The sequence below is a fragment of the Paramisgurnus dabryanus genome, chromosome 5, assembly GCF_030506205.2.
Source record: "Paramisgurnus dabryanus chromosome 5, PD_genome_1.1, whole genome shotgun sequence".
NCBI classification, from domain to species: domain Eukaryota; kingdom Metazoa; phylum Chordata; class Actinopteri; order Cypriniformes; family Cobitidae; genus Paramisgurnus; species Paramisgurnus dabryanus.
This window is the reverse complement of record NC_133341.1, coordinates 34,623,625-34,649,583: the sequence shown is the minus strand read 5'-3', so window position 1 is coordinate 34,649,583 and position 25,959 is coordinate 34,623,625. Positions and strand designations below refer to the sequence as shown.

At 36.8% G+C, this 25,959-nt stretch overlaps 2 protein-coding genes across 2 annotated transcripts in view; one reads left to right on the top strand and one right to left on the bottom strand.

The window, feature by feature from the left end:
• Positions 1-2,797: 2,797 nt before the first annotated feature.
• Positions 2,798-5,783, bottom strand: LOC135732166 (cystatin-B-like). The gene is made up of 3 exons (XM_065250063.2): positions 5,656-5,783; positions 5,272-5,373; positions 2,798-3,200 (listed from the first exon to the last, which is right to left on the bottom strand). Exons 1-3 carry the CDS (start codon positions 5,716-5,718, stop codon positions 3,072-3,074), a joined length of 294 nt encoding a protein of 97 aa, XP_065106135.1. The 5' UTR covers positions 5,719-5,783; the 3' UTR covers positions 2,798-3,071.
• Positions 5,784-15,461: 9,678 nt separating this feature from the next.
• Positions 15,462-25,959, top strand: part of egflam (EGF-like, fibronectin type III and laminin G domains) — a 29,618-nt gene continuing 19,120 nt past the window's right edge. The window contains exons 1-6 of the mRNA XM_065251013.1: positions 15,462-16,035; positions 18,245-18,354; positions 20,233-20,319; positions 20,449-20,475; positions 20,554-20,671; positions 20,780-20,915. Coding sequence (XP_065107085.1) covers positions 15,945-16,035; positions 18,245-18,354; positions 20,233-20,319; positions 20,449-20,475; positions 20,554-20,671; positions 20,780-20,915 — 569 coding nt within the window. The 5' untranslated portion in view covers positions 15,462-15,944. The remainder of the gene's footprint in view (positions 16,036-18,244; positions 18,355-20,232; positions 20,320-20,448; positions 20,476-20,553; positions 20,672-20,779; positions 20,916-25,959) is intronic.

Here is a 25,959-nt window from a genome sequence, read left to right as displayed (position 1 = left end):
TTCACCATAGTTGCCTTGCCTATTTTTAATTTTGCTTGATGACCCAACAATTTCCTGTACTCTTTTTCTTTCTTAAGGTAAGTAACCTTTATTGAAAATTCTAAATAAATTGTATCGTACTAATAAATAGCATAAACACATTAACTGAATTTTAAGTTTTGTTTAGTAATCTAAAATACTTACTGCATATATTATTTGTATTTTTCTTGGTTGTTACCCCTTTGTTCCCCAAATATTATAAATTGTTCCCTTACACATACGTACTTCATAAGTATACTATAACTACAGAAACATACGCTGTAAATTCCCTGTACTTACGCAGTACTTTACTGCATATATTATTTGTATTTTTCCTGGTTGTTACCCCTTTATTCCCCAAGTATTATAAATTGTTCCCTTATAGTTACACGTACGTACTTCATAAGTAAACTATAATTACAGAAACATACGCTGTAAATTCTCTGTACTTACGTAGTACTTTCCGGGCTGTAATCTAAAGCGTTACCAAAGTGAATATAAAATATTAACAGGACATCTTATTACATCAAGCTGATTGAGAAATGTGACTGACCACAGAAACGTTGTAAAGGGGTGAAGAAACTATTCAATGAATACAGTTCCATATAATTTCAAGAGGTTGAGGTAACTCCTTCAAGTGTGTGGGCTGATGTTGCAAAACTGTTTTCATCTGGAAATGTAGGGGTCTTGAGAAGTGCAAGTTATCTTTGTCACTCTCAGATTTCTCAATAATGCAGCTACAAAAAATATTTCACAAAAATTTCCCAGACCATTGTTAACATGTTAGGTGAGCTCTTCTGTGCAAAGAAAAATAATGACTGTTTGGCATTTAAAATATTTCTTTATTTACCATAGTTTAATATTTAGCTCTTAAATTAGATGATTATAACATAAGTATTACAGATAAATTACTAAAGACTAAATGTGACCCTGGACCACAAAACCAATTTTAAGGGTCAGAGATTTATACATTATATGAAAGCTTTATATGTTTGTTATGCAAAAAAATAAATATTGAGAAAATCACCTTTAAAGTTCAAGTCCAAAGAAAGTCTTTAGCAACTGCATCCACTCACAAAAATTAAGTTTTGATATATTTATAGTAGACAATTTACAAAATATCTTCATGGAACATAATCTTTACTTAATAAAAATCTATAAGTTTGACCAATTCAATACACTGGCTTTGTGCTACAGGGTCACACACACGTCTCTTTAATTATTTACTACAATTTTTTAGATGTGAAATTGATATTATTTTCCACATACTATAAAATTGTTTTTTAATAGTATATGTGATGTATATAATTTGTTTTTATCTACAATACTGATATTCTCAGAAGGACCACTTTCGTCCAATTAAATACAGCATTCAGTTTGTGTTGGTGGTATGGTTCTGTTCTTTAAAAAGAACCGCTGTGATGAATGTTGAATCTGGATTGGTACATGTAAAGCTGATGCAAGCTTGACTGACGTGACTTAACTGAACTGACGCAGTGCTTAATTTTACTGACCTTTGCTTTTTTTCTGAATAATATGAATTCATATACATAGCCTACTGCTTGCCTCGCACACTGATTATAGTATGGAAGTAATTTCGATTCAGCTCTTGTGTTTCTGTAAAACTGTGTTGAAACTTTTGATCATGGCCATTTGGGTGATTTCTGTAATCACTATGTATTAAAATGGAGACAAACAACCAGTGGTGGCTGGTGACTTATTTCACTTCAAAATATGTGTTCTGCGCTTCAAGTGAATCATGTGTCATGCCAAAAAAAGTGCCTGCTGCAGACGCGTCTAAAGGGTTTATGATAAAAGAGCTCACGCTAGCGTTTGTCAGATACTTGCTTAATCTCATGAGTAATTAGAGTTTAGTGTTAAGGAAGTGTCACATATTTTGAAAACACAAGCAACACACATGCCGCCACTGCAAACAACTGTGTAAGGAAAAAATGACAACGAGCCGATGAATTAGCCTATTCAAAAATTATTAACATCCAAGGTGGTTGATAAATGTTTCATGGGTGTTGATTATTTTTCTGTAAACCACACACTTAACTTGTCAAATGTCTTAAAAAAGGCACAAATTTTGTGGTAACCTTGGTATAAGCAGAATAATGGACTCTTTGAATTATTTGAAAATAATGCACATCAGCGGGGTTTGTGCATTATTTTCGAATAATTGAACGGTCCGTCGTTAGTTATTCCTTACATAATTCAAAGGACCGGAGTGAATTATTTCATTGTTACCACAGACATTATTCTGGTGGTTATTTTAAGACATTTGACAGGTTAGGTATACATTTATTGTAAAATATTGCATAACCATGAAACATTTCTCAACCAATCAGACTAAAAGCACTGCTCTGAAAAATATAAAGACTGGATTTACTTAAAAATATAGTGTGTCATTTTTGCATCCATTGTTTTAATCAAGTATTACATGGAATTTTAAGCAATTTATGCAACTGCTTAAAATATTAAGTTAAACATACTGAAAAAAGTCTATGCAAAAATGATGCACTATATTTTTAAGTAAATCCAGCGTATTATTTTTTACAGTGTGTGGTGTATAACTGATAATAAATGGCTTAGTATGATTACTATCCTTAAATAAAAGAATGTTTTTTTGCATTAAGTCATATTGAAAACACAATTTCTGCCAGGGTATGCAAACTTTGAGCACAACTGTCATACTGTATCATCCATAACATCACACAAAATTCCAAATTTAAAGTCCAAGAGCATCACATTTTTATTTAAGGACATGATGCATGTTTTAAGACAGATGAAACATAATATGAAGCTGTTCATTTATTTCCAGATTTCAAGCATTGAAAACAGTTAATCTATTCTCTAAGATACAGAATTTCAGGTATTTTACATTTTTGAGGAGCCAGGCAAAACTATTTCTAATTGAACAAAGGTCCTTCATTAAAACAGGTATATGGTTAAAAAGAAAGAAACCTGTAAAACATTGCATCTGGTTTATGTGTGTTTTGAAAAGAGATAGATACAGTATTGTTTTCAATGCTGATCGTCTTTACAGCCTCTTAGAAGGGTGTTAGAGGGTCATCGTTGGTTTTTGGGTACTGGAATCCAGAAAGCTCCATTTTCCCGTCATCACATGGCAGACATTGAAAAACTTTCAGATGTATGTGCTCATCATCTCCTACATAAACCTGAGAGAGAGAGAGAGAGAGAGAGAGAGAGAGAGAGAGAGAGAGAGAGAGAGAGAGAGAGAGAGAGAAAATGTGTTAAAAAAAAGTGGTAATCATGTAAAACATTTACATTTTATTATTTAAAACACTTTATTTTTAAGCTGAGGTTTATATTTGTGCTCATGTATAGCTCAGTGCATTGCATTAGCAGGTCATGGGTTTAAACTACACAGTCTCACCCCATGGCGTCAATATTTGACGACACTTGACCATGCGTCAATATGTTGACGCGGAGGGTATACCTTTCGCGTCATTTTTTGACGAACTGGGGACTTCAATACTATTACGTCCGTTGCATTCTCTTTCCTATTTTCTTACCATTTTCGCGTCGGTTTAGTACGGAGCCCGCGAGGGGACATGGTGGTGGATAATATTTGGGATGAGAGGGAATTTTTTTTTTATAGCTTTTGCGTTCCCCCGAGAAGCTTTTTGCGTTCTCTCGCAAAACTTTTGCGTTCCCCCGAGAAACTTTGCGTTATCTCGCAAAACTTTTGCGTTCCCCGAGAAACCTTTTGCGTTCCCCCGAGAAACTTTTTGCGTTCCCCCGAGAAACTTTTTGCGTTCGCTCGCAAAAAGAGCCTATGTTTCCGTGAGGACCCACAGCGCTTCACAGCGTCACCTGAGACAGTTCACAAGGTAATGGCATCATTGATGCCAGCTGTTTGTAGATATGATATATAACTACTGTTATTAAAGAATTATACTGTATTTCTTTGTATTTAAGTCCAAGTTCAAAATAACACTCTATAAACCGCTACATTGTGAATGCATTGAGCTGTCTGAACCATTGGGGACGGGAGATAAAGTGTTTATCTGAACTAAAAACATGACCTGTTTCACAATGGAGCGGTTTAAAGAGTGTTATTTTGAACTTGGACTTAAATACAAAGAAATACAATATCATTATTTAATAACAGTAGTTATAACAGCGGACATCAATGATGCCATATGGTGTAGTGCTGGGAACACTTAGCTATACGGAGTACCCTTATTAGATGGCACGGGGTAGCCTATATCCACCTCTAAATGTGAAATGTTAAATATTAATATAATTTCTATAATGATCTTAATGCTGAGGAGTCAAGCAGCATAAGTTAAGTGACAATACTAGACCATTTTGGAGTGAACTAAGGCTATGCAAGACTAGCCACTTACACTGTTTATTTTGAACTTGGACTTAAATACAAAGAAATACCGTATAATTCTTTAATAACAGTAGTTATATATCATATTTAAACAGCTGGCATCAATGAACAGCCTCAGGTGACGCTGTAAGCGCCGTAGTTTCTCGCGAAAACGTAGGCTCTTTTTTCGAGCGAACGCAAAAAGTTTCTCGGGGGAACGCAAAAGTTTTGCGAGAGAACGCAAAGTTTCTCGGGGGAACGCAAAAGTTTTGCGAGAGAACGCAAAAAGTTTCTCGGGGGAACGCAAAAGTTTTGCGAGAGAACGCAAAGTTTCTCGGGGGAACGCAAAAGTTTTGCGAGAGAACGCAAAAAGCTTCTCGGGGGAACGCAAAAGCTATAAAAAAAATTTCCCTCTTATCCCAAATATTATCCACCACCATGTCCCCTCGCGGGCTCCGTAGTTTAGGGTTAGATTACGCAAAATTAAACAGTGTACGCGAAATTAAACAGTTGTCATCTGGCGTTGGGGTTAGAGTTAGGTACGCGAAATTAAACAGTTGTCACCTGGCGTTGGGGTTAGAGTTAGGTCCGCGAAATTAAACAGTTGTCACCTGGCGTTGGGGTAGAGTTAGGTACGCGAAATTAAACAGTTGTCACCTGGCGTTGGGGTTAGAGTTAGGTTTGGGTAGGGATGTCATTATGTAAATCTAACCCTAAACCGACGCGAAAATGGTAAGAAAATAGGAAAGAGAATGCAACGGACGTAATAGTATTGAAGTCCCCAGTTCGTCAAAAAATGACGCGAAAGGTATACCCTCCGCGTCAACATATTGACGCATGGTCAAGTGTCGTCAAATATTGACGCCATGGGGTGAGACTGGGCATGCCGATAATATTTTTTAACTCACCTTGATTAAGTAGTGCTTTCCTGAAGCGAATTGTTCAGCGAAACGTTTTGCAATGAAAGCACTAAACGTTTGACCGACTGCTTTCTCTGTATCTGCCTTTATCTAAAGAGAGCAAAATTCTTGGTATGAGACCAAACAACTACATACATATAAAAATATACAGACATCATCATTGAAGAAGAATAGTGAATGAAAATCAAAACTTAATGATACGGACATAGGGACACTAGAAAGTTTCCAAATAATGCAGCAGAAGTTAATATAAACAAAAGAGGACACTGGGACGGTATTCTTTAAAAGGTCCTATATGCGACATTTAATTATTTAAGTTATATATACATTTGATAGAGAATAAGGTATGCACTCTTTAGGTCTGTCTCTCACCTGATCGCAGATCTTCTGGATCTCTGGAGTTGCCTGCTTTACATCACTCCAACTTCCTGGCATTGTTGTAATGTGCTGCTGATGGATTCAGAGATGAAGCAGAAATATGTTATCAGGTCTGGATTAACTTTCACCACGGACACCGCTGCTTTATTTATATGATTCATGTAATCTGAGTCATCATCAGAATATGTCATGTGGTTTTGGCAAAGGGAATTTATTTAGATAGATATGTGTTTGATATAACTATAAAAACATATATAAATAACCAAAAATACATAAAATTACTTCTTTTAAAAAAATTTAGTTGAAAATGTTTATATTGAAACTCATTATTCAATATTAATTTTAGTTTAATTGGAGGTGTGGTCACCTTAAATCTTTGCTTCTTATTTGGAATTTTCTGACCACATTTTTTAAGAGGAATTGAGTCATTTAACTTGGTATTCACCTCTTTAGGTGAATAATTGGTAACACCTAAAATATTTCAACATTTACTTAAATTTAAGTTGAAAAAACTTCACATTTTAGGCATTACTAATTGAAATATTTTTTTTAATGTGATCCAATTTTTTTACATTGTATGAAGCGAACATCATTTTGATTAATTTGGTTTGAGTTGATGCCAACTGACATTTGATATCATCTTTCAGCTCTTTTCCCATAGAATTGTGTACTAATACAGTAACATACAGGTGTCAGTGTATAAAGGTCCATGCACTGTAAAAAATACTTTGCTGGCTTAAATTTTTTTGTTAAATCAACTCAGATTTACAAGTCATGTCAACAGAGATGAGTTGTCACAACTTATAAAATATAGTTGAGAAAAGTCAACTTAATTTTATAAGTTTTAACAACTCACCTGTAGTTATAACAACTCATCTCTAGTCAAGATAAATAATAGTAAGTTGAAATGACTTGTAAATCCGAGTTGATTCAACAAAAAAAAATTTGCCGTTAGATTAATAAAAAATGTATAAATTGTTAAACGAAATCAACCGTCATATGTTTAATAGCAGGTTGGGGGATTTAACTCATGGAATGTTTTACAATTTCACAGATCATAACTCCTACTCGGTTTCACACGAACACAATTGTGTAGTTGTCACGTTAAAAACCATTATCCAAATTCGTTAGCAAAATGTTGAGGGATAATCTTATTCAGTACTATATACACAAAATAATTAATGGACTTTTTCAATCAAAAAACTTTGTTCAATATACTTTGTTGTGTTTGTTAGGTGAACATTCTTAAGTTGGATTTTTTTGTGAGTTCACAGTTTGATTTTGGTCCTTTAAACCTTGTTGGAGTTCATGAGTCAACATCAATGAACAGAATATACAGGGATTACATGGATAGTGCGGTCAATAGTGCAAAGTCTAGATGATGAATCAACTAAATCAAAATCACACGCAACATACAGGGAGGAGAGCAGGACTAGTCATACTTTAAACCTCACACTTTTACTACACACTACACACATTTTGGTTACTACAGTTCAACTGAAATGCATGTTTTTAGAGATGAGCCACTGTGCATTCTGGTTAACCCCCAAATCTCCCAATATACTATTTATATTTGAGGTTTTTGAGGTCATGGTGACCCTAAGTTCTTATTTGCTTCTCAACTTAAAGGAATAGTCTACTCTTTTGCCATATTAAACTATGTTATTACCTCAACCTAGACGAATGAATACATACCTATCTTTTTTCAATGCGTGCACTGTACAGCGTGTTATAAATGTGTTAGCATTTAGCCTAGACCCATTCATTCCTATGGTACCAAAAAAAGTTTTATTTTGTGGCACCATACTTACTGGTATAACTCCCTCAGTCTTTAAATAGGGAAAACATGGAAGTGTTTGGTGGCTTCCCTGTTTGGTAATATAGGAATGAATGGGGCTAGGCTAAATGCTAACACATTCATAACACGCTGTACAGAGCACGCATTGAAAAAAGATAGGTATGTATTAATTCATCTAAGTTGAGGTAATAACATAGTTTACACTGTAAAACTTTTCTGTAAATTTACAGCGAATTTCTAACAGTATTGTACTGTATTTTCAAAAAACAGTGTTAGACTGTATATTTACAAAATATTTACAGAATGTCTGTAAATGTACAGAATTGTCCTGTTTTCAGCATGCAAAATTCGTAATACAGAATAATACTGTAAAAGCATTGCATTGTGGGATTGATTTCCTTCGCGCTCAATATTTGAATGTAAGCTTACAGAGCTAGTGCTTCGGAAGTTCGGACGCCCTTTATTTGTTAGGATTGGTTATTCATATAAAAAACGACGATATGAAGACAACGCGTTCAACTTTTAATCTATAGCTGCCCAGTGGCGTGTTTACCCACCACGCAAACCACGCAATTGCATGGGGCCCCGCGGGCTTGGGGGCCCCTACTAGCCACAAGGTGTGCGAAAGTATGTTATGTTTATTCAGACCCAAATCTAAGGTACGGATAAAGCACGCGCAAGCGAGAGATTTGCACATCCTTGCGAGGGCACATATAGGCTACTTCATGAGCAAAACTCTGCTTAGCGTGCACAAATCCAGCCACACAAGTGCTGGAATGAGCGCTTGCTCGACTCTCTCTATGCTCTCGTAACTGCACAACATTCACTCAATGGTCAAGTTTACTTTAAAGACTTTGGGCTTCACACCTGTGATTGGTGGTTTGGTTTGATCAGTGACATGCATCTTTTGTTTCACGTTCGTAGAGGTATAAACGTGATAAAGACACGCAGGGGTTTAAATCACATCGAAAATACATAAATCATATTCTGTATCTCATCATTGTCATTAAAATCTCATATATGCTTGTTGTATCTCACAGTAAGTTTGTTTTTGCAATATAAACATGAGAGTTATGTGATTCCAATCCATAAATTCAAGCAATAACCAACTTACATTGTTGTTTGCTTGTGTTTGTTAGTTCAGTTTGTTAGATCAGTCAGAATCATGTATCATATATACTGAATATTATGGTTGTGCAATTCAAATAAAAAACCTTGGGCAATGCTGGGGCATGGGGGGCCCCGGTTCTTGGACTTTGCTTAGGGCCCCCAAAATGGTAAACACGCCACTGTAGCTGCCTGTGATGTGAAAACGTACACGGAACAATAAAAAGTTACACGACGGCGCGGCAGAAATGAGAGGATTATGCATGCAGCAAGACGACGGGGAGAATACAATGTGTCTGTGATGAAGATAAACGAGGATTGATTGACTGAGCATCATTGACACGGTAAGACACTGTTGTTGTATTCGATTGCATTTCTGAATGGTCTGCACGAGTGGGCTATTTTTAGGAGCTGCGTTGTTGTCACTCCACAAGTTACGCTAATATGCTAAACTCTTAACAGACAGCACACGACACGTTGATAAAGATGTTTTTGTTACTTATCTGTCTGTTAATTCTTTCGTTTTTGACGACTAAACATGATAATGTGAATTGCCCTAAAACAACACAATGTTGCTGTCGGTGCTTTGTGATTTAGCTTAAGTAATACACGTAAAGAACTAAACATTTCAGCTTGTTCTCAAATATACACCAAGTTAAGTTACTTTGATATGAAAACGTAGTGGTTGTAGCCTGCATTCATCACAAATATAGTTTTATTTGTATTTTAAAGTTATTATAAGTGAAATGATGTCAGACTTACCTCAGTTATTAAAGTTTAGTTAAATTGTAACCCCCACCTCCATTACTTTGTTGTCACGTCATTTAAAAGTGTTTGATTAACATATTTTTGCAATTATCACTCAAATTTGGTGACCCCTCTTCTACGTGACCTCCATTGGCTACCAGTGCAATACAGGATTAACTTTAAAATCATTCTGTTTGTATATAAATGCCTTCATAACCAGGCTCCTCCCTACCTATCAGATTTGCTTAGTCCATATACACCACCCAGAGAACTACGCTCCAGCTCGCAATGCTTGCTTATTGCCCCTGCTGCCAGATTAAAACTCAGAGGAGATAGAGCGTTTTCAATTATAGGCCCTAGTTTATGGAATAGTCTTCCAAGCTATATAAGAGCTGCACCTTCCCTGAGCACTTTTAAATCTTTACTGAAAACGTATCTATTTTCCTTGGCCTATGGAATTTAGCTGAACATTTTTCATTTTTAATCGCCATGAGTTATTCTTTGCACTGATACAAGTGATTTCCCTATTGATATGACCTTCAATCTGTCTGCTGTATTAGATCTTATTGATTTGAGTTTTAAATTGTCTGCTGTGATACATTTTTGTATTTTTGTAATTGTTGCACTCAGTCAACTGACGGGTGATGCTCTGAGTTCTGTCAACTGACATGAATTAAGGAGGCACTGATGGACCTCATACTGATGAGGTGTTTTATTATACCATGATTTAAATTAGCACTGTGTCTATGTTTTCTATTTCCCTGTTATTTATAAATGTGGTTTTATTGTTGATGTCTTGATCTATTGCCACTATGGAAAGCACTTTGGGCAGTCTTGAACTGTGAAAAAGTGCTATAGAAATAAACGAACTTGAACTTGAACTTGATGTATAGTATGTATGTAATATACTTCTATATACAGTACCACTCAAAAGTTTGAACTTACTTCCCATGTCCAAACTTTGGCCTGGTACTGTATACAGTACCCGTACAATATACTGTAGTATGTTTATTGTCCTGTAATATACACATTTTAACCTAATATCTGTATTTGCATTGGTAGAGCTCAAGTTATGTTTAATAGTTATATTTTAAAAATGGCTAAATAACATCACAAAAATAGAAACAAATTTTATTTTAAATATTTTATCTTTTTTGTTTTGGTCGATTTCAGGTCCGTCTCTAAGCAACCAGCGCTGGATGTTGAGCATGGACGGTCAGGTTATGTGTGAAGGAGAGCAGGGCAACTTTGTCTCTGTTCTTGCAACGCTGATTCCCTCATTCTACAATTTTAACCTCCAGGATCAGGAAGCGGTGGCATGCACCCATGAGTTTGTTCAGAGGTTAGATACACATTTCCCATTCATATGTTAAAATGATTTTTTTTTACATATTGTGAAGGTCTGCATCAAGATGCAAAGCGTAAAACTGAAACTTCATATTTACATTAAATAAGTAAGTATGAACTGTATTCATCTGACCTCAGTTTTTCTCCGCTTACACTTTTGCCATGGTTTTTGTGCTGAAATACTGCCAAAAGCATTGCAAGTTTGCAAACACAATTTTATGAACGACAAATACAAATTAATTGCGCAGAATCTGTCTCGGTGTGTAAAATAAACCACTTTTAAATGTGTAAATGATTTGTTGCATACAGAGGGTAGGGTGGCCATTCGTGCCAGTTCCGCCGGACACGTCCCGAACATGTTTTCGGGTGCGTTCTCCGGAAGTCGCGTTGCTCGAATGCATACGTCATTGAGGTGCTCACATTTCAGTTAAAATACATTAGAAAATTAAGATTTATTTCTTTTAAGATTGCTTTTCTGAAATTAAACCCGAAATATTAAACCTTGATGAGATATGCGGTCGACCAACACGACTTACGGTGAACGAACCCGAAAACATGTTCGGGACGTGTCCAGCGGAACTGGCACGAATGGCCACCCTAACAGATGGTAAAACTATTTCCTGAAATAACCTGACATTCACAGTTTTGTCATAATTCTCTCACTCATTTGAGCTTGCTAGCGCGTGTGGAAAGGCGTGGCTATCAAATGAGGCTTTTAATAACTCGTTGTTTTCTTTTTTATAATTGGTTGAATAACGGCAGTAGTTGTCTCAGTATCCGGTAGCCCAGTAGATATTGAGTTATTTCAGGAAATTGTTTTATAAAAACTGGTTTATTTTACACACTAAGACAGATTCTGTGTGATTCATTTGTGTTTACCGTTCATAAAACTGTATTTTTGAAAGAATGCCCAAAAATCCATGCCAAACGTGTAAATGCAGAAAAACTGAGGTCAGATGAATACAGTTTATATTTATTTAGCCTAAATATGAAGTTTTACAAGACATGAATTACGCTCAAGATTAACAGTTCAATGTTGCCAAACTTTTTTCTTATGCCTGCAACTTGATTTACACCTTTACAAAACAATGTCACCTTTATGCTTGTAATGTCACATTTCCATTTTGACCAGTGATTTGTTGTTTTTAACAGAATATTGATCTTCCCCCATTACTTCTGTTTAAACCAAATAATTCAATTAAATTGCACAATTATTAATACAGATTTATTTGTTGTTTTTTAATTACTGTGTAAAATAAGAAGACTTATTAAATTTTTTTATCAACATAATAGTAATTGTTCGTGTTTGTTTTCTGCCTTGCAGATGATTTCTCTACATCAACCTGGAACGTGGATCAAAGATGAAGAAAGGGAAAAAGAACACTACAGTGAATCCACAGGTTTTCACTCTTCTTAGAAAACTTACAGACTTTAAATGCAATTTCGTTTAGACTTACAGACTTTAAATGCAATTTCGTTTAGACACTTCCACTATCCAGTGTAGTTGAATTAAAAGGAAATAAAGTTTCCTACATTGTTAATGATGTGCTGTTAATTGAAATACAAACGTACAGCTGGCATTTCATCCAATATGCTTATGTTAAAGAATTAATCCACTTTTAAAATGATGCAAAAAAAAAAAAAAAAAGAAAGTCAGGAGGGAAAATACAGTAAAGGAAAAGTCCACTTTCTTAAAGGAGTAGTCCACTTTAAAGAAGGGGTCCATTGACTTTTCATAGTAGGAAAAAAAAGTAAGTCAATGGGCCCCATCTTTAAAGTGGACTACTCCTTTAATAAAAAAATCCTGATAATTTACGTACCCCTAAGTCATCCAAAACGTTTATGTGTTTCTTTGTTCAGTCAAGAAGAAATTAATTTGATTTTGTTTTTTTGAGTAACACATTCCAGAATGTTTCTCCATATAGTGGACTTTAATGGACCTCAACAGTTTACAGTTTAAATGCAGTTTAAAGGGCGCATACAGCTTCAAAGGGCTCTAAACTAGGGCTGTATGATAAATCGCATGTGATTGTCATTGCGCATCTCGTCAGTAAAGCCGGTTCTTTGATTAGTAGTAAATCGCCATCACCTGCTTTCAGATGGAGCAGCATGTACTACACAAAGCCATAGATCACTGACAATCAGGGCAAAATTTGCATTAATAATATGTATGCGATATGGCCCTGCTTGTCAGTGAACTACGTTTACTCTGTCTAGTAAAAGCTGCTCCATCTGAAAGCAGGTGATGAGATGCGCATGACTATCGCATGTGATTTATCTTGCAGCCCTACTCTAAATTATCCAAACTGATGCATAAGAGTCTTAACCAGCAAAAATCATAACTTTCGACAAGAAAAAAAATATGCACTTTTAATCCACAACTTCTCATCTTGCACTAGCCGTGGACGCGCCAACGTGACGTCATGTAATGCATAGGCATGTCGAAAGGTCACGCATCACAAATGTGAAACACACACTTGCAGACCATTTTAAACAACAAACTGACATAAAGACATTAATTGTTATCATTCCACATACAACAACGTCTGAACGTTCCTCTTTCACCACGCTTGTAAACACTGGGGCGGTAGTTTTGCATGCATCACGTGTGACCTTTTAACATGCTTAAGCATTACGTTAGATTGCGCTGGTGGGACACAAGGCTAGTGCAAGATGAGAAGTTATGGATTTATAGTACTTATTTTTTATTTTTCTCAATAAAAATTATGATGGTTTGCTAGATAAGATCCTTATGCCTTGGTTGGGATCGTTTAGAGCCCTTTAAAGCTGCATCAAAACAGCAAATTTTAAACTGCATTTAATCTGTAAACTATTGAGGTCCAATAAAGTCTTTAAAATTGAGAAAAAGCAATGAGTGTTTTCCCTAAAAAACTTAATTTCTTATTGACTGAACAAAAAAAGACATCAACATTTTGGATGACATGTGGGTGAGTAAATTATCCGGATTTTTTATTAAGAAAGTAGAGTAATCCTTTCATGTATTTTCCCTCCTGACTTTCTTTTTTTGCATCATTTAAAATATTTTGAAACATTTCCATTCTTTGAAAGTTAATAAGATCACTTGATTGTTAATGTTCTCATAATTCATAACTGTTCTGTCAACTGTTTATTAATTGTAATGCATACAGCTGACATTTCAGCAAACATGTTTATGTAAATTTTATGGCCTTTGCTTTTAAAAAATAAAGTTTTATATTCTGAGAATTTTGTATTTGTGTATTATGTATTTAATTTCCATTTGAGACTATTGTTACTGTTACACATATAATATAAATTCCTAATTTAAAAGTGGCATATCAGTAAAATACAGAATGGGTTATAGTTCTGTAAAAATACAGTAATTTGCTGGCAATATAGCTGCCTGTATGTAAATTTACAGTGTAATGTTTTACAGTGTATACTGTAAAAATAAATAAATTACAGCGTTATACTGTATCTGACAATTACAGTGCAAGACTGTAAATGTTGTTTACAGTAGTGGTTCTGTAAAAATACAGTAAACGGCTGGCAACCCAGCTGCCAGTATTTTACTGTAAATTCACAGTGAAAAGTTTTACAGTATGGCAAAAGGGTAGACTATTCCTTTAAAATGTATGTGGATGTTTGGTGGATTATTGGTGACAACTAACCTGCAAGAATACTCAGATACATTTACATTTTTATGTATTTTTAGGATTTTTTTTAGGATTTGCAGTTATAGAAAAAGTGTATTTTTTTCTGAATATGGCCAACTGCCCATACAATCATGGGTGTACTTAATTTCTTGCATTTCTTTATTAAATTAATAAATGTAATGTTTGGCAATGAAATTAGCAAAGATCAACAAATATTAAAGTCATATATAACAGGGCCGGCCCGAGGCATAAGTGAACTAAGCAGCTGCTTGGGGCCCCGTGGCCACTAGGGGGCCCCCTAATCGTTTTTTTTATTAAATACCTTAAACAAGTAATATAAATGAATTAATGAATGAATACGAATGAATAAATAATTAATGCAAGACAAAAAAATCTGATTTGCAGTCCTAGCGTTTGAGTCATGCGCAATATAGAGACCTCGCCTGAATTGACACTTCCCATGTCACAAAAAAAAGTAGGCTATGTATCCCTCTGGTGCTGAAAAGAAAAAGAAGAAAAGGACAGAAGAAGAGAAAAAGAGCAAGATAAAGGTAAGTTTGCATGATTATTTACAGTATGTTTAAGTTGTGCAGCAGCAGCTAGTGGTGTGACAGTTCGGATTTTTTTCTTTTTATAAATGTTTGTAATTTCTTAATTTTTTTATAAAAAAATTGGTGAGGGGGGCCCCCAAACAAATTCTGCTTAGGGCCCCTAAAAGGCTCGGGCCCGCACTGATATATAAAATTAAAAATACTGTAGGGTGGTTTCCCGGACAGGGATTATTTTAAACCAGGACTAGGCCTTATCTTTAAGTAAGTTTTACGTCATTTTTAAAAGCATAGGCTAGTTTATAAATAAACATTACTGATTTGCATCTTGAGACACAACACTCGCACTGATATATTTTTAGATACGTCAGAGCAAGTCGTTTTTACAAACGTGCTGATATTATTGTGGTATATTATTTATTATATTATTAAAATTATACTGTTATACTGTACATATACTGTACATTTATACCTATGTACAGATAGATATACATTTGAACATGTCGCCATCTGCCGGCCAATTACAGGTATTAGTGTGCCTCATCTCTCTGCTGTTTAAGATAAATCTGTTGGTATACATTTGCAGTTAATTTATTTGTAATACATCTACCATAAAGTTTCTCTGTGAATAATGCATAAAACTTTTATTATGTATCCGTCTCTTTTAAACTTTATACTCGTCATCTTTCAGTCTCTGTTATTGTATTCTCTGTCGAGGAGTCTCTGTGTGTCTATATTGGTCAGTGTTACTGAAGTGAGCTCAAGTGTCCATCTGTAGATTAGCCATTATCCTCTTATCTCACAGAGTCGTTCTGCTTTTCTTTAAAATACTCCACAACAAGAAGAAACACGCGTCTCAGTCTTTGGATAGCTGCTTTGCAATGCTGTGACTCTTTACCAGAACTTTTGTAGGGGTTGGTCCCGTTTGTTTGGGCTCTTGGGTGCCATAAAGTAAACGTGCGTTTGAGCTTCATACAGTAATCTCTTCAGACTGCCTTCAACGTGCATGCAAAAAACAAGCCTTTTCCATACAGCTGTATTCTCGATTGATGAGGAATAGCGCCATTTGAAAGTCGGATTGATGCAAGACGGGTTTTTAAAATGCGCCCGGTGAAAGCAGTGACCCTTCTTTCAGTGATATGGATGCTTAATGCTGTGCGGTGCGCAAAAAGGTCGGGAGGACAAAAGTCGGGTGAGTATTGTTTTTTAATATTCTTTTTATTGTCTTAATTTTTTTATTTGTAACCTATTGTTAATGCGTTATGATGTTGATAATAAGATTAATACAGTTGCGCGCCATACATTTCTGTAAACTTAAACTTTCCAGTGCACATAAGGAAAATATAATGTCAAACAAATAATGCTTTAACTTTATAAATATAAATGTCATTTTTGCGTTTACTTTTTAAACATTGTGATTTAAATGAATGTGTTGTTGTAGTTAATCGTGTAGGCCTACCCAAAATGTGCCCAATACGCCTTTATAAGTTATCATTACAACCTAATTTACTTCTATTTTGTTTTGCTAGAAGGGTTAGACTATTGGGATTGCGCAAGCTTTCTTTCAGTTGTTTTTGGCTTTTTGTTAGTTAATGCAATCATTAAATATTTCATGTGTGGATTTCGTGTCTAAATATTTTTGTTTTTGGGGCCATTATATTGGAATAATCCTTTTAATAATTGCAGATTAGTTTGGACTGATGCACAGGTGAAATACAGTATGAACAGTATATGCCTATACATTATGGTCATTTTGGTAATATTGATACTTAAATAATATTGATACCACTAGTCTTTATTAAAAGACTAAAAGATAGCATAGCCACACACAAACAGAAGTCTGCGAGCACAAAATCTATTTAGTTTTGATTTTAAGATGATTGATTTTAAAAATACCCTAAACATGGTCTGTTTATGCTGAAATAAATCTTTGTCTGGTGTCTTTTCACATTTGTGTGCATCGATTTTAAGTTGTAAATTTGCTCTGATATGCCATTGAAGATTTTTTTTTGTGTTGCACAAACTTTAACATCAATTTCAATTTTGTTTCCCAGTTTTCTGTCCTCTAAAGATCAATACTTTAATGATATCAACATAGCTCTAGGTTGCTCTCAAATGAAATACTCAATAAAATCTCATTTATAGGTTTTGTTGTGTTTAATTTGTCTGTTTTTAGTTTTGAGTCCATGCTGTGTACTGCTAGGGCATGTTTGGAAGGACAAACATTTATACACATCTTCTTTTAATAAAGTAGTTTTCTTTACGGAAAATTGCCCGTTTCTTTCATAGCTTTTTCTGAAATAACCCTTTTCAACATTTTTTTTAATCATGACACATAATGAGGTAGAAGATTGACGGTACCATCTGAAAATTCGTTATCTACTGTGCATCTCCTTTATGTTGCCAGATGCACTTGATCAAGTTCAAATTCAGCAAATTCATTAAAGTAAAACTGGTTTAATTTCATGGATCTTAAGTGGTCAGCTCGACTCTCAGTCACTTTGCCAAATCAATATTATTATTTTACCAAGGTTTTTTTTTTTAAAACACATATTTTCTCAGACCATAGTATGTTGTTATTTTGCTTATAGTGCCTAATTAGTTGTCTGGTTTGTATATTCCTTAAGTGAATTGATTTGGTGTCAGAAAGCATAATTTTATTGTAAAATCAAATATGAATTGTTCTACATACTTCTGCTTCTCGATTTCTAAAAAAAAATGCTTGGGTTTTGTTAATAATAATAAAAAACACATTTTGACCTACGTTTTTTTTAAACATTCTTGTAAATGTGAAAGGGGGTGTTGATGTGTCGAATAATAATCTGTTTGCAGGTTAATTGTTCAATAAAATATTCCTGTGTAAGTGGAAATAGGTGTCAACTTTGTCCTTGACCTTTCCAAAGCTCCATAAGACACATTTCACTGGAGATGGAAAAGCTTCAGACAGGATTGTTGTTGTCTTTCTATGATGAGAGCTATAGAGACATGAAGACATTCCCATGTACACATACACACAGTCCATTAGTGATGTAGGCATCATGGTTTTCATCCTGAATGAGAGATTTTAGAAATGACCTTGTCAATGTGCATCATCTGAAATCTTTCTGCTTTGCTTCACTCTTGAGTTGAGCTGCGAGAAATATTAAACTATGGTGTAATATAAGTTATAGTTATAGTCGAAGTTTAATTGTTTTTATAGACATATAGTATTATCATATTGCATATCGTACTGTATCACATTATTTAGCAAGTTATTATATATATTTCAATATCGTGCATTCCTGTCTGACAATTTTTTTTTTTTAAACATTTTTTACTTTTATTTTCTGTGTAGCATTAGGCTCACATTTGAATATGTTTGTCATATTTAATACGTTGATTCGTCTGTTCTGTCCTATCAGAAAGGTTGAGTCCACCTCTGGATATTCAGTTGGAGACGGTGAACTGCACTGCGTTCAGTGTTCGATGGAAAATGCCCCGCAGACACGTCAGTACTATTACAGGCTATAAGGTACAAATCTCTCACTTTATCATATTCCCTCTTGGTTTTTTTCTAATGTTTCATTTTGCTGACACTAGTTAAAAATAAATATGTTTTATCTGTTTTAAATTGCTACCTTTTGAAATATAAACTTTTATCCTGACATACTACTATGATTGTAAAACATTGATTTTTGATTCCCAGGGTTCACTGTGTTAACCAATTATCAGAAAAAATATCTCACAGTAAATACTGTAGTCCTCTACCTTTGTAATGTTATATGTCAATACTAGACAATGTTCAAAAAACAGTTTAATCATTTGTGACCCAGTCTGTGAAAACCCAGAAAAGACATTTTTTTATTTTTATTTATTGTTTAAATCATAATGTAAAGAACATTCTGTGAAAATATAACCTTGATATATTTAATATTGACTAAGATCATGTCAAAATTGCATGAAGACAGACAGGATCACACTTTACAATTGTCTCTCTTTCTCTCTTCCTTTGTTTTTTTTACTAATTAATTAATTTTTTCCCCTTTAACTGTACTCAAAAAAATAGTTTGTTCAATCAACATAATTGAATTAAGGAAAACTTTTCCACAAAATAAGATTAGGCTTGTACAACAAGAATACAATAAGTTAATTTAAACAAATAATCTTTTGTTGCACCAACTTAATAAATATATTTATATTGGTCATAAAATTATCTTGTTCAATTAACTAAATTTAGGTTAGGAAAACTTTTCCATGCATTTTTTTCTGGTCTGTTCAACAAAGACAAAACAAGTTCATGCAAGCAAGAAAGTCTAGTTAAACCAATCGTTAGCATGCTAATGACACATTGAATGAACATGTGAAAAGAGACTGATCTTCAAACAGTCATTAACACAGTTAGTGCTTTTTTAAATAAGTATGTATGTCACATCCACAACTTAACCACAAGCACCACTCTTCTGCACGATGGTAACCAAACAATTCGTAAAAATATAACACAAAATCTTGTAAATCAATAAGATAAACCAACATTAAACACTATAAAGTCTTTCTCATACCTAAAAATGCATAAAATAACACTTAATTAAAAAAATACTCTCCAAAGGCAGTTGCATGCAAAGCATGCTGGGAAATACATATTCACTGCCCAGTAAGTAATAGCAACAAAAATCATTAATGTGGTCCCAATATAAAATTATTGAGTTCATGTAATTTTTAAAAATTTAAGCAGATTGAACATTATAAAAATAGGTTGAGACAAAAAAAATAAAAAATTGTGTTGTATTAACTTGTTTCATTTAAGTAAATTAGACAAGGTGCAAAAATATTTTTTTTTAGCTGATTTACTGTTTACTGTTGCTTTTAAAGGAAAACACCACAGTTTTTTCGATATTTTACACAAGTAAGTATGGTGGTACAAAAAAAAAACATGGCAATTGTTTAAGCGGATAAAAAATGAGAATGATGTTGTATGGCGGAAGAGCAGTTAGTTTTCAGCACTTTGACCTCGGGTTAGTGATGATGTTACTGCGCACTTAAAAAATTCTCACGTTTTATTTCGTGCCACACTACTTACTCATGTAACTACTCATGTAACAGCCTTTAAATATGGAAAACAGTGGAAGTGTTTGGTGGCTTCTAAATTCATCCCTGTTTGGATCCTAAGGAATGAATGGGGCTAGGCTAAATGCTAACACATTCTCAAGGCACTGTACAAAGATTAAGTGCACACATTGAAAAAAGATAGAGATGTATTCATTCGTCAAGTTGAGGTAAAAACATAGTAAAATATTGAAAAATGGTGGTGTATTCCTTTAACCAGGTAGCTTGATTACTCACTGATGTATGTGCATGACAAGTTAAACTTTTAAAGATCCTGAGGCGCTATGTGGTTTATTTCATTCGTTAGGTGTTTTACACAGAAATGAGAAATAATCGTCCGGTCAGCGCTACTGTTGTCCTGGAAGTGCCCTTGAGTTTGGAAATGCTCACAACGGTAAGTGATTAACTTTATTTAACGGCAATTATATAAATATGTTAAAAGAGTAAAATATGGGCTTTATACAGTTCTTAATGAGCTTCCCCTATAACAATATACCTCAATCGATTGCATTGTGTTTTACAGGGGCAGTTTGATGGACAAGCAAACTCTGTGAGTAGATTTAATTGTATTGCATTTATTGATATCATACAGTACATTACAATCGACTGATTCTCGTGTGTCTGCTAGGATGTTGTGATAGGGAACCTGAAGGTGGCCACTCGGTATCGTGTCAGTGTCGGGGCGTTTGGATGGGCGGGTGAGGGCAGACCCAGCATGCCAAGAGATATCAGCACTGCCTCACACGGTGATCTGGCAAATCCGAAACACAGTTCTTAAATTATATCAATAATCATTTCATTGACCTAATAAAACCATAACTACTTTGTCCTTGTCTAAATCTTTTCTATAACAGAAACGTGCATGCCTCCATCACCTCCGACGCAGCCTGACGTGGTCGCCGTGTCAGACACAGAGCTGGCGTTGTCATGGCAACACAGAGAGAGTGATGACAGCGCACCTGTGCTGTACTTCCTAGTGGCGTATATCAGGTAAAAGTGCTTTATTTGAATGAATGTGTCTCTATGGACCGAATGGATGCGATGTAGCTTTTTTTAAAGGGACGGTTACTCACCCTCATTTGACTTTCTGTCTTTTGTAGAGCACAAAGAGAGATGTTAAGTATACCGTGAGTGACTGATGACAGCCTCTGTCCATTCACTTTGTTGTGTGCATTAACAGAGATCATTTACAAAGAAGTCTTAAAGAGACAGTAGCATGTGTGGAAAAAAGTGCATTTCGGGGAATCAAAATGCATTGACTGAATGATAAATGTGACATTTTGAACAATGAACATTCTGAAAGTTTAGCGTGTACACTAGAGAGACTGATGTATGTTTTTCATGTGACCATTTTCCTGTCTGATATCCGGTGGAATCAAAGGGCCGATGCATTTCTTACTGTGCTCGAACACAACCAACCCATTCAGTTCACTGCACAGTTAACATCAAACACAGCCCTTATATGACCGCAGGCCCCGGGGGACAAAACGACTAATGATGTATCTGTGTGTGACACAGTTCTTCAGAAATATCGTTCTGTATGTTTTCTGATTTCAAATTACTACAATACTACAATTGTTAAAAGTTGACAATTTAATACTGAAAGAGTTTCAATTCCTGTTTCCCCCCTACTTAAAAAGACCAACTAAAACCATCTTATCTGGTTGGCTGATTAAGCTGGTCTCCCAGACTGGTTTGAACTGGATAAGGTTGTTTAGCAGGCTGATTTACGAGAGGTTTTGACCATTTTTTTTAGCTGGACCCCCCAGCTGACCCCCCAGCTTGACCATGCTGGAAAAAGCTGCTTTACCAGCTTTGCCAGGCTTGGAGGAACACCTTAGACCAGCCACTTCAGGGTCAGCTGGTCTTCCAGTTAAGATTAGCTAAAAGTGTCCAAGACCCCTCTAAAACCAGCCTATTACACCAGCTAAAACCAGTTTTTTTCAGTAGAGCCATTACCATCTTAATGGAGACATTTTACAATATTTTTTTTAAGATTTAAGATTAAATGGTGTCCCTTCAGTATGTATGTATGTGAAGTTTTAGCTCCAAATATCATATAGATAATATATTACAGCATGTTAAAATTGCCACTTTGTAGGTGTGAGCAAAAATTTGCAGTTATTGGGTGTGTCCTTTAACATGCAAATGAGTTTATCTCTGGCAGTGCCATGGTTGGATAGTGCAGATTGAGGGGCGGTATTATCCCCCTTTGACATCACAAGGGGAAACAAATTCCCAGCTGCACTACTTCCTGAACTTCAGCCAGCTCCTTGTCTCCTGTCTCCTGTCTGCCATTATTGGACAAACTGATTAATCCAGGTGGGCCTAACCTCAGTAGTCACAAACAAACTGATTAATCCAGGTGTGCCTGACCTCTGTAGTCACAACAACAATAATCAGACACACCTGAAATTAATCAGTTACATTTACATTTACATTTAGTCATTTAGCAGACGCTTTTGTCCAAAGCGACTTACAAGTGAGGTAAACAATAGAAGCAATTATGGCAACATAAGACAGCAATACATAAGTGCACTGGAAATAGTCTCATCAAGTCCAACACAATATACATAGCCAAGGGTATGTTAGTAGTTTTTTTTTTTTTTTTAGATAAAGAGGAAGGTAGATAGAGAAAGAGATAAAGAGAAGGGTAACTAAATAAAGATAGTAAATCTGTAATTAGGAAGTTAGGTAATGGTGGAAGAGATGGGTTTTTAGCCGAGTCTTAAAGACAGCTACAGTGTCAGCTGATCGTGTCACGACCGGCAGATCATTCCACAGTTGTGGGACAGTTCCTGAGAAGGTACGCGTTAGTGTTTTCTTCCCTTTTTGAGATGGTACCACAAGTCGTCGCTCGGTGGCAGAGCGCAGTGATCGAGAGGGTACATAAGGCTCTATAAGCAAGCGAAGGTAAGGGGGTGCTGACCCAGTGGTGGTTTTAAAGGCCAGGAGCAGAGCCTTAAATTTGATGCGGGCTGCTATAGGAAGCCAGTGTAACTTGACAAAGAGAGGAGTGACGTGCGCCCTCTTTGGCTCATTGAAGACCACTCTTGCCGCTGCGTTCTGAATCATCTGTAAGGGTTTGGTCGTGCAGGCTGGAAGTCCTGCCAGTAGCGCATTGCAGTAGTCCAGCCTGGACAGGACAAGAGCTTGGACCAGGACCTGCGTAGCATGCTCATCTAGGAAAGGTCTAATTTTCCTAATATTGTAGAGGATGAATCTACAAGAGCGAGCGGTGCTAGCAACATGCTCCGTGAAGCTAAGCTGATCATCAATGACCACTCCCAGGTTTTTGGCCGTCTTGGAAGGCGTGATGGTCGAGGAACCTAGCTGAATGGAAAAGTTGTGCTGAATCTTTGGTTCGGATGATATGACAAGCAGTTCTGTCTTCGCAAGGTTAAGCTGGAGATGGTGATCCTTCATCCAGAGTGAGATGTCCCTCAGGCATGCCGAGATGCGGGCAGAAACCGTAGGATCATCAGGGTGGAACGACAAGTGGAGTTGAGTGTCGTCTGCATAGCAGTGGTAGGAAAAGCCATGTTTCCGAATGACAGAGCCCAGGGATGTCATGTATATCGAAAAGAGCAGCGGTCCAAGCACAGAGCCTTGAGGGACCCCGGTATCTAGACGTTGGGGTTCGGAGACGTCACCTCTCCAGGATACCCGAAATGACCTATCTGAGAGGTACGACTTGAACCATAAAAGCGCTGTGTCAGTGACACCCATAGACATGAGAGTCGACAGGAGGATGCGGTGATTGACGGTGTCAAAAGCTGCAGATAGATCCAGTAAGATCAGCACAGATGATTTGGAGGCTGCCCTTGCCTGCCTTAGGGCCTCAATGACTGATAGCAGCGCAGTCTCAGTGGAGTGACCACTTTTGAATCCAGACTGATTGCTATCCAGGAGGTTATTTTGTGTGAAGAAAGCGGAGAGCTGGTTGAACACAATGCGTTCAAGAGTCTTGGAAATGAAGGGAAGAAGAGAAACGGGTCTGTAGTTCTCTAGCATAGCAGGATTGAGAGTGGGTTTCTTCAGCAACGGGGTTATCCGGGCCTCTTTAAATGCTACAGGGAAGGTGCCAGTGGAAAGGGATGAATTGATAATGTGAGTGAGAGCAGGGATAACAGACGGAGAGATGGCCTGGAGGAGATGGGTGGGTATGGGATCTAGCGGGCAGGTAGTCGGATGATTAGAAGCCAAGACCTTGGAAACATCTGCTTCGGATAGGAGAGAGAAGGAGGGAAGGGAGCATGTCTCAGGGATTTGAGAATGCGCAAGAAGCGGCGGCTCGGAGAACTGACTGCTAATAGTTTTCGTTTTCTTCACAAAGAAGGAAGCAAAATCATCAGCCGTTAGGTCGGATGAAGGTGGAGGGGCAGGGGGACAAAGAAGGGTAGAGAAGGTCTTGAAGAGAGTGTGAGAGTCAGGTGAGTTGTTAATCTTTGAATGGTAGTATAGGGTCTTTGCAGAGGAGACATCCTTGGAGAAGGAGGCAAGAAGAGACTGATAGAGGCAGAGATCAGAAGGATCATTCGATCTGCGCCACTTCCTCTCTGTAGCCCTGAGTGTGGAGCGATGCTCACGGAGAACCTCAGTTAGCCAAGGAGCAGAAGGTGTGACCCGGGCCGGTCCAGATGTCAGAGGGCATAATGTGTCTAAGCAGGATGTAAGAGTGGAACAAAGTGTGTCAGTGGCATTGTCAGTATCTAACAGAGAGAGTCGGCTGGGAGCGGGCAGCGTGGAAACAATCGCAGAGGATAAGCGGGAGGGAGAGAGCGTGCGCAGGTTGCGCCTGAACGTGACCAATGGGGGATCGTATGTAGCGACAGGGGGAATCAGGTCGAGGTGGAGAGTAATTAGGAAGTGATCAGATGTGTGAAGTGGGGTGACCTGGGTGTGGTAGGTGGAACAACAGCGTGTGTAGATAAGATCTAAAAGATTACCAGACCTGTGTGTTGGTGAAGTAGGGACTCGCTTGAGGTCAAACGACGCAGTCAGGGTGTTGAAGTCAGCTGCCTGTGGTTTCTCCAGGTGGATGTTGAAGTCACCAAGTACTACTAAAGGAGTACCATCCTCAGGGAATGAAGACAGAAGTACGTCTAACTCCTCCAAGAAGTGTCCAAGTTGACCTGGGGGGCGATAGATAACTAAAAAATGCATTTTAGTAGGGTGGATGATAGTAACAATATGCGATTCGAAAGAGTTGCTGTCACATGAGGGGGTTTGCTGTTGGAATTTCCAGTCCTTTGGGATGAGCAGACCAGTTCCTCCACCCCTTCCTGTTGTGCGAGGACTGTGTGAGAAAGTGTAGTTGTTGGAGAGGGCAGCCGGAGTGGCCGTGTCCTCTGGTTTAATCCATGTCTCAGTAAGTGCTAAAACAGAAAGGCCAGAATGTGAGGCAATGGCAGTAATGAAATCTGCTTTGTTGACAGCAGATTGGCAGTTCCATAAGCCAATGGGAAGAGAGAGTGAGGCAATAGTGGAAGGTGGGAGAGTGCGGAGGTTATTAATATTTCTCCCACGGCGACGTGATACAACAGATTTACGAGTTGTAATGACAGTAGAGATTTGAAAGCACATAGTAAAATTATAAGAATAGGAAATGTAAAAGAGAGGAAAAAGAGTGCTATATAGATAAATAGAAAAAGTTAGTACAAAAAGTGCAATACTTAAGTGCCCAGTCGGTGTCCCTGCTCGGTGGAGTCGCGCAGGTAGAGTCGATGGTCTTTACACTCTTCGGTCTTCACACGACGAGGGCTGCACGCGACCGCTGCCACGGTGGACTGACTGTTTTTATAAGTGCTTCAAATGTGGGCTGAAACTCAGCAGGCCACGCCCAAAAACAATCAACAACACGTTAATGGCCGAAACTACTACTGTATTTACTGTAATACACTAAAGCACGCGAGGACACGCGAGAACAAACGCGGATTGCAGCACGTGAGACAAAGGTAAACAAGAGAGCGTTTCTTAGCAACGACACTGCGCTAAAACTTCACAAGTCTCAAATCAAATACACTTACACGTT

Bases quoted from the DNA above. Each gene is read 5' to 3' on its own strand.
- LOC135732166 (XM_065250063.2), bottom strand. From the start codon at position 5,718: ATGCCAGGAAGTTGGAGTGATGTAAAGCAGGCAACTCCAGAGATCCAG. The intron at 5,374-5,655 runs GTGAGAGACAGA...TGCTCTCTTTAG, and splicing joins TCCAGAAGATCTGCGATCAG to ATAAAGGCAGATACAGAGAA. The intron at 3,201-5,271 runs GTGAGTTAAAAA...TCTCTCTCTCAG, and splicing joins GAAAGCACTACTTAATCAAG to GTTTATGTAGGAGATGATGA.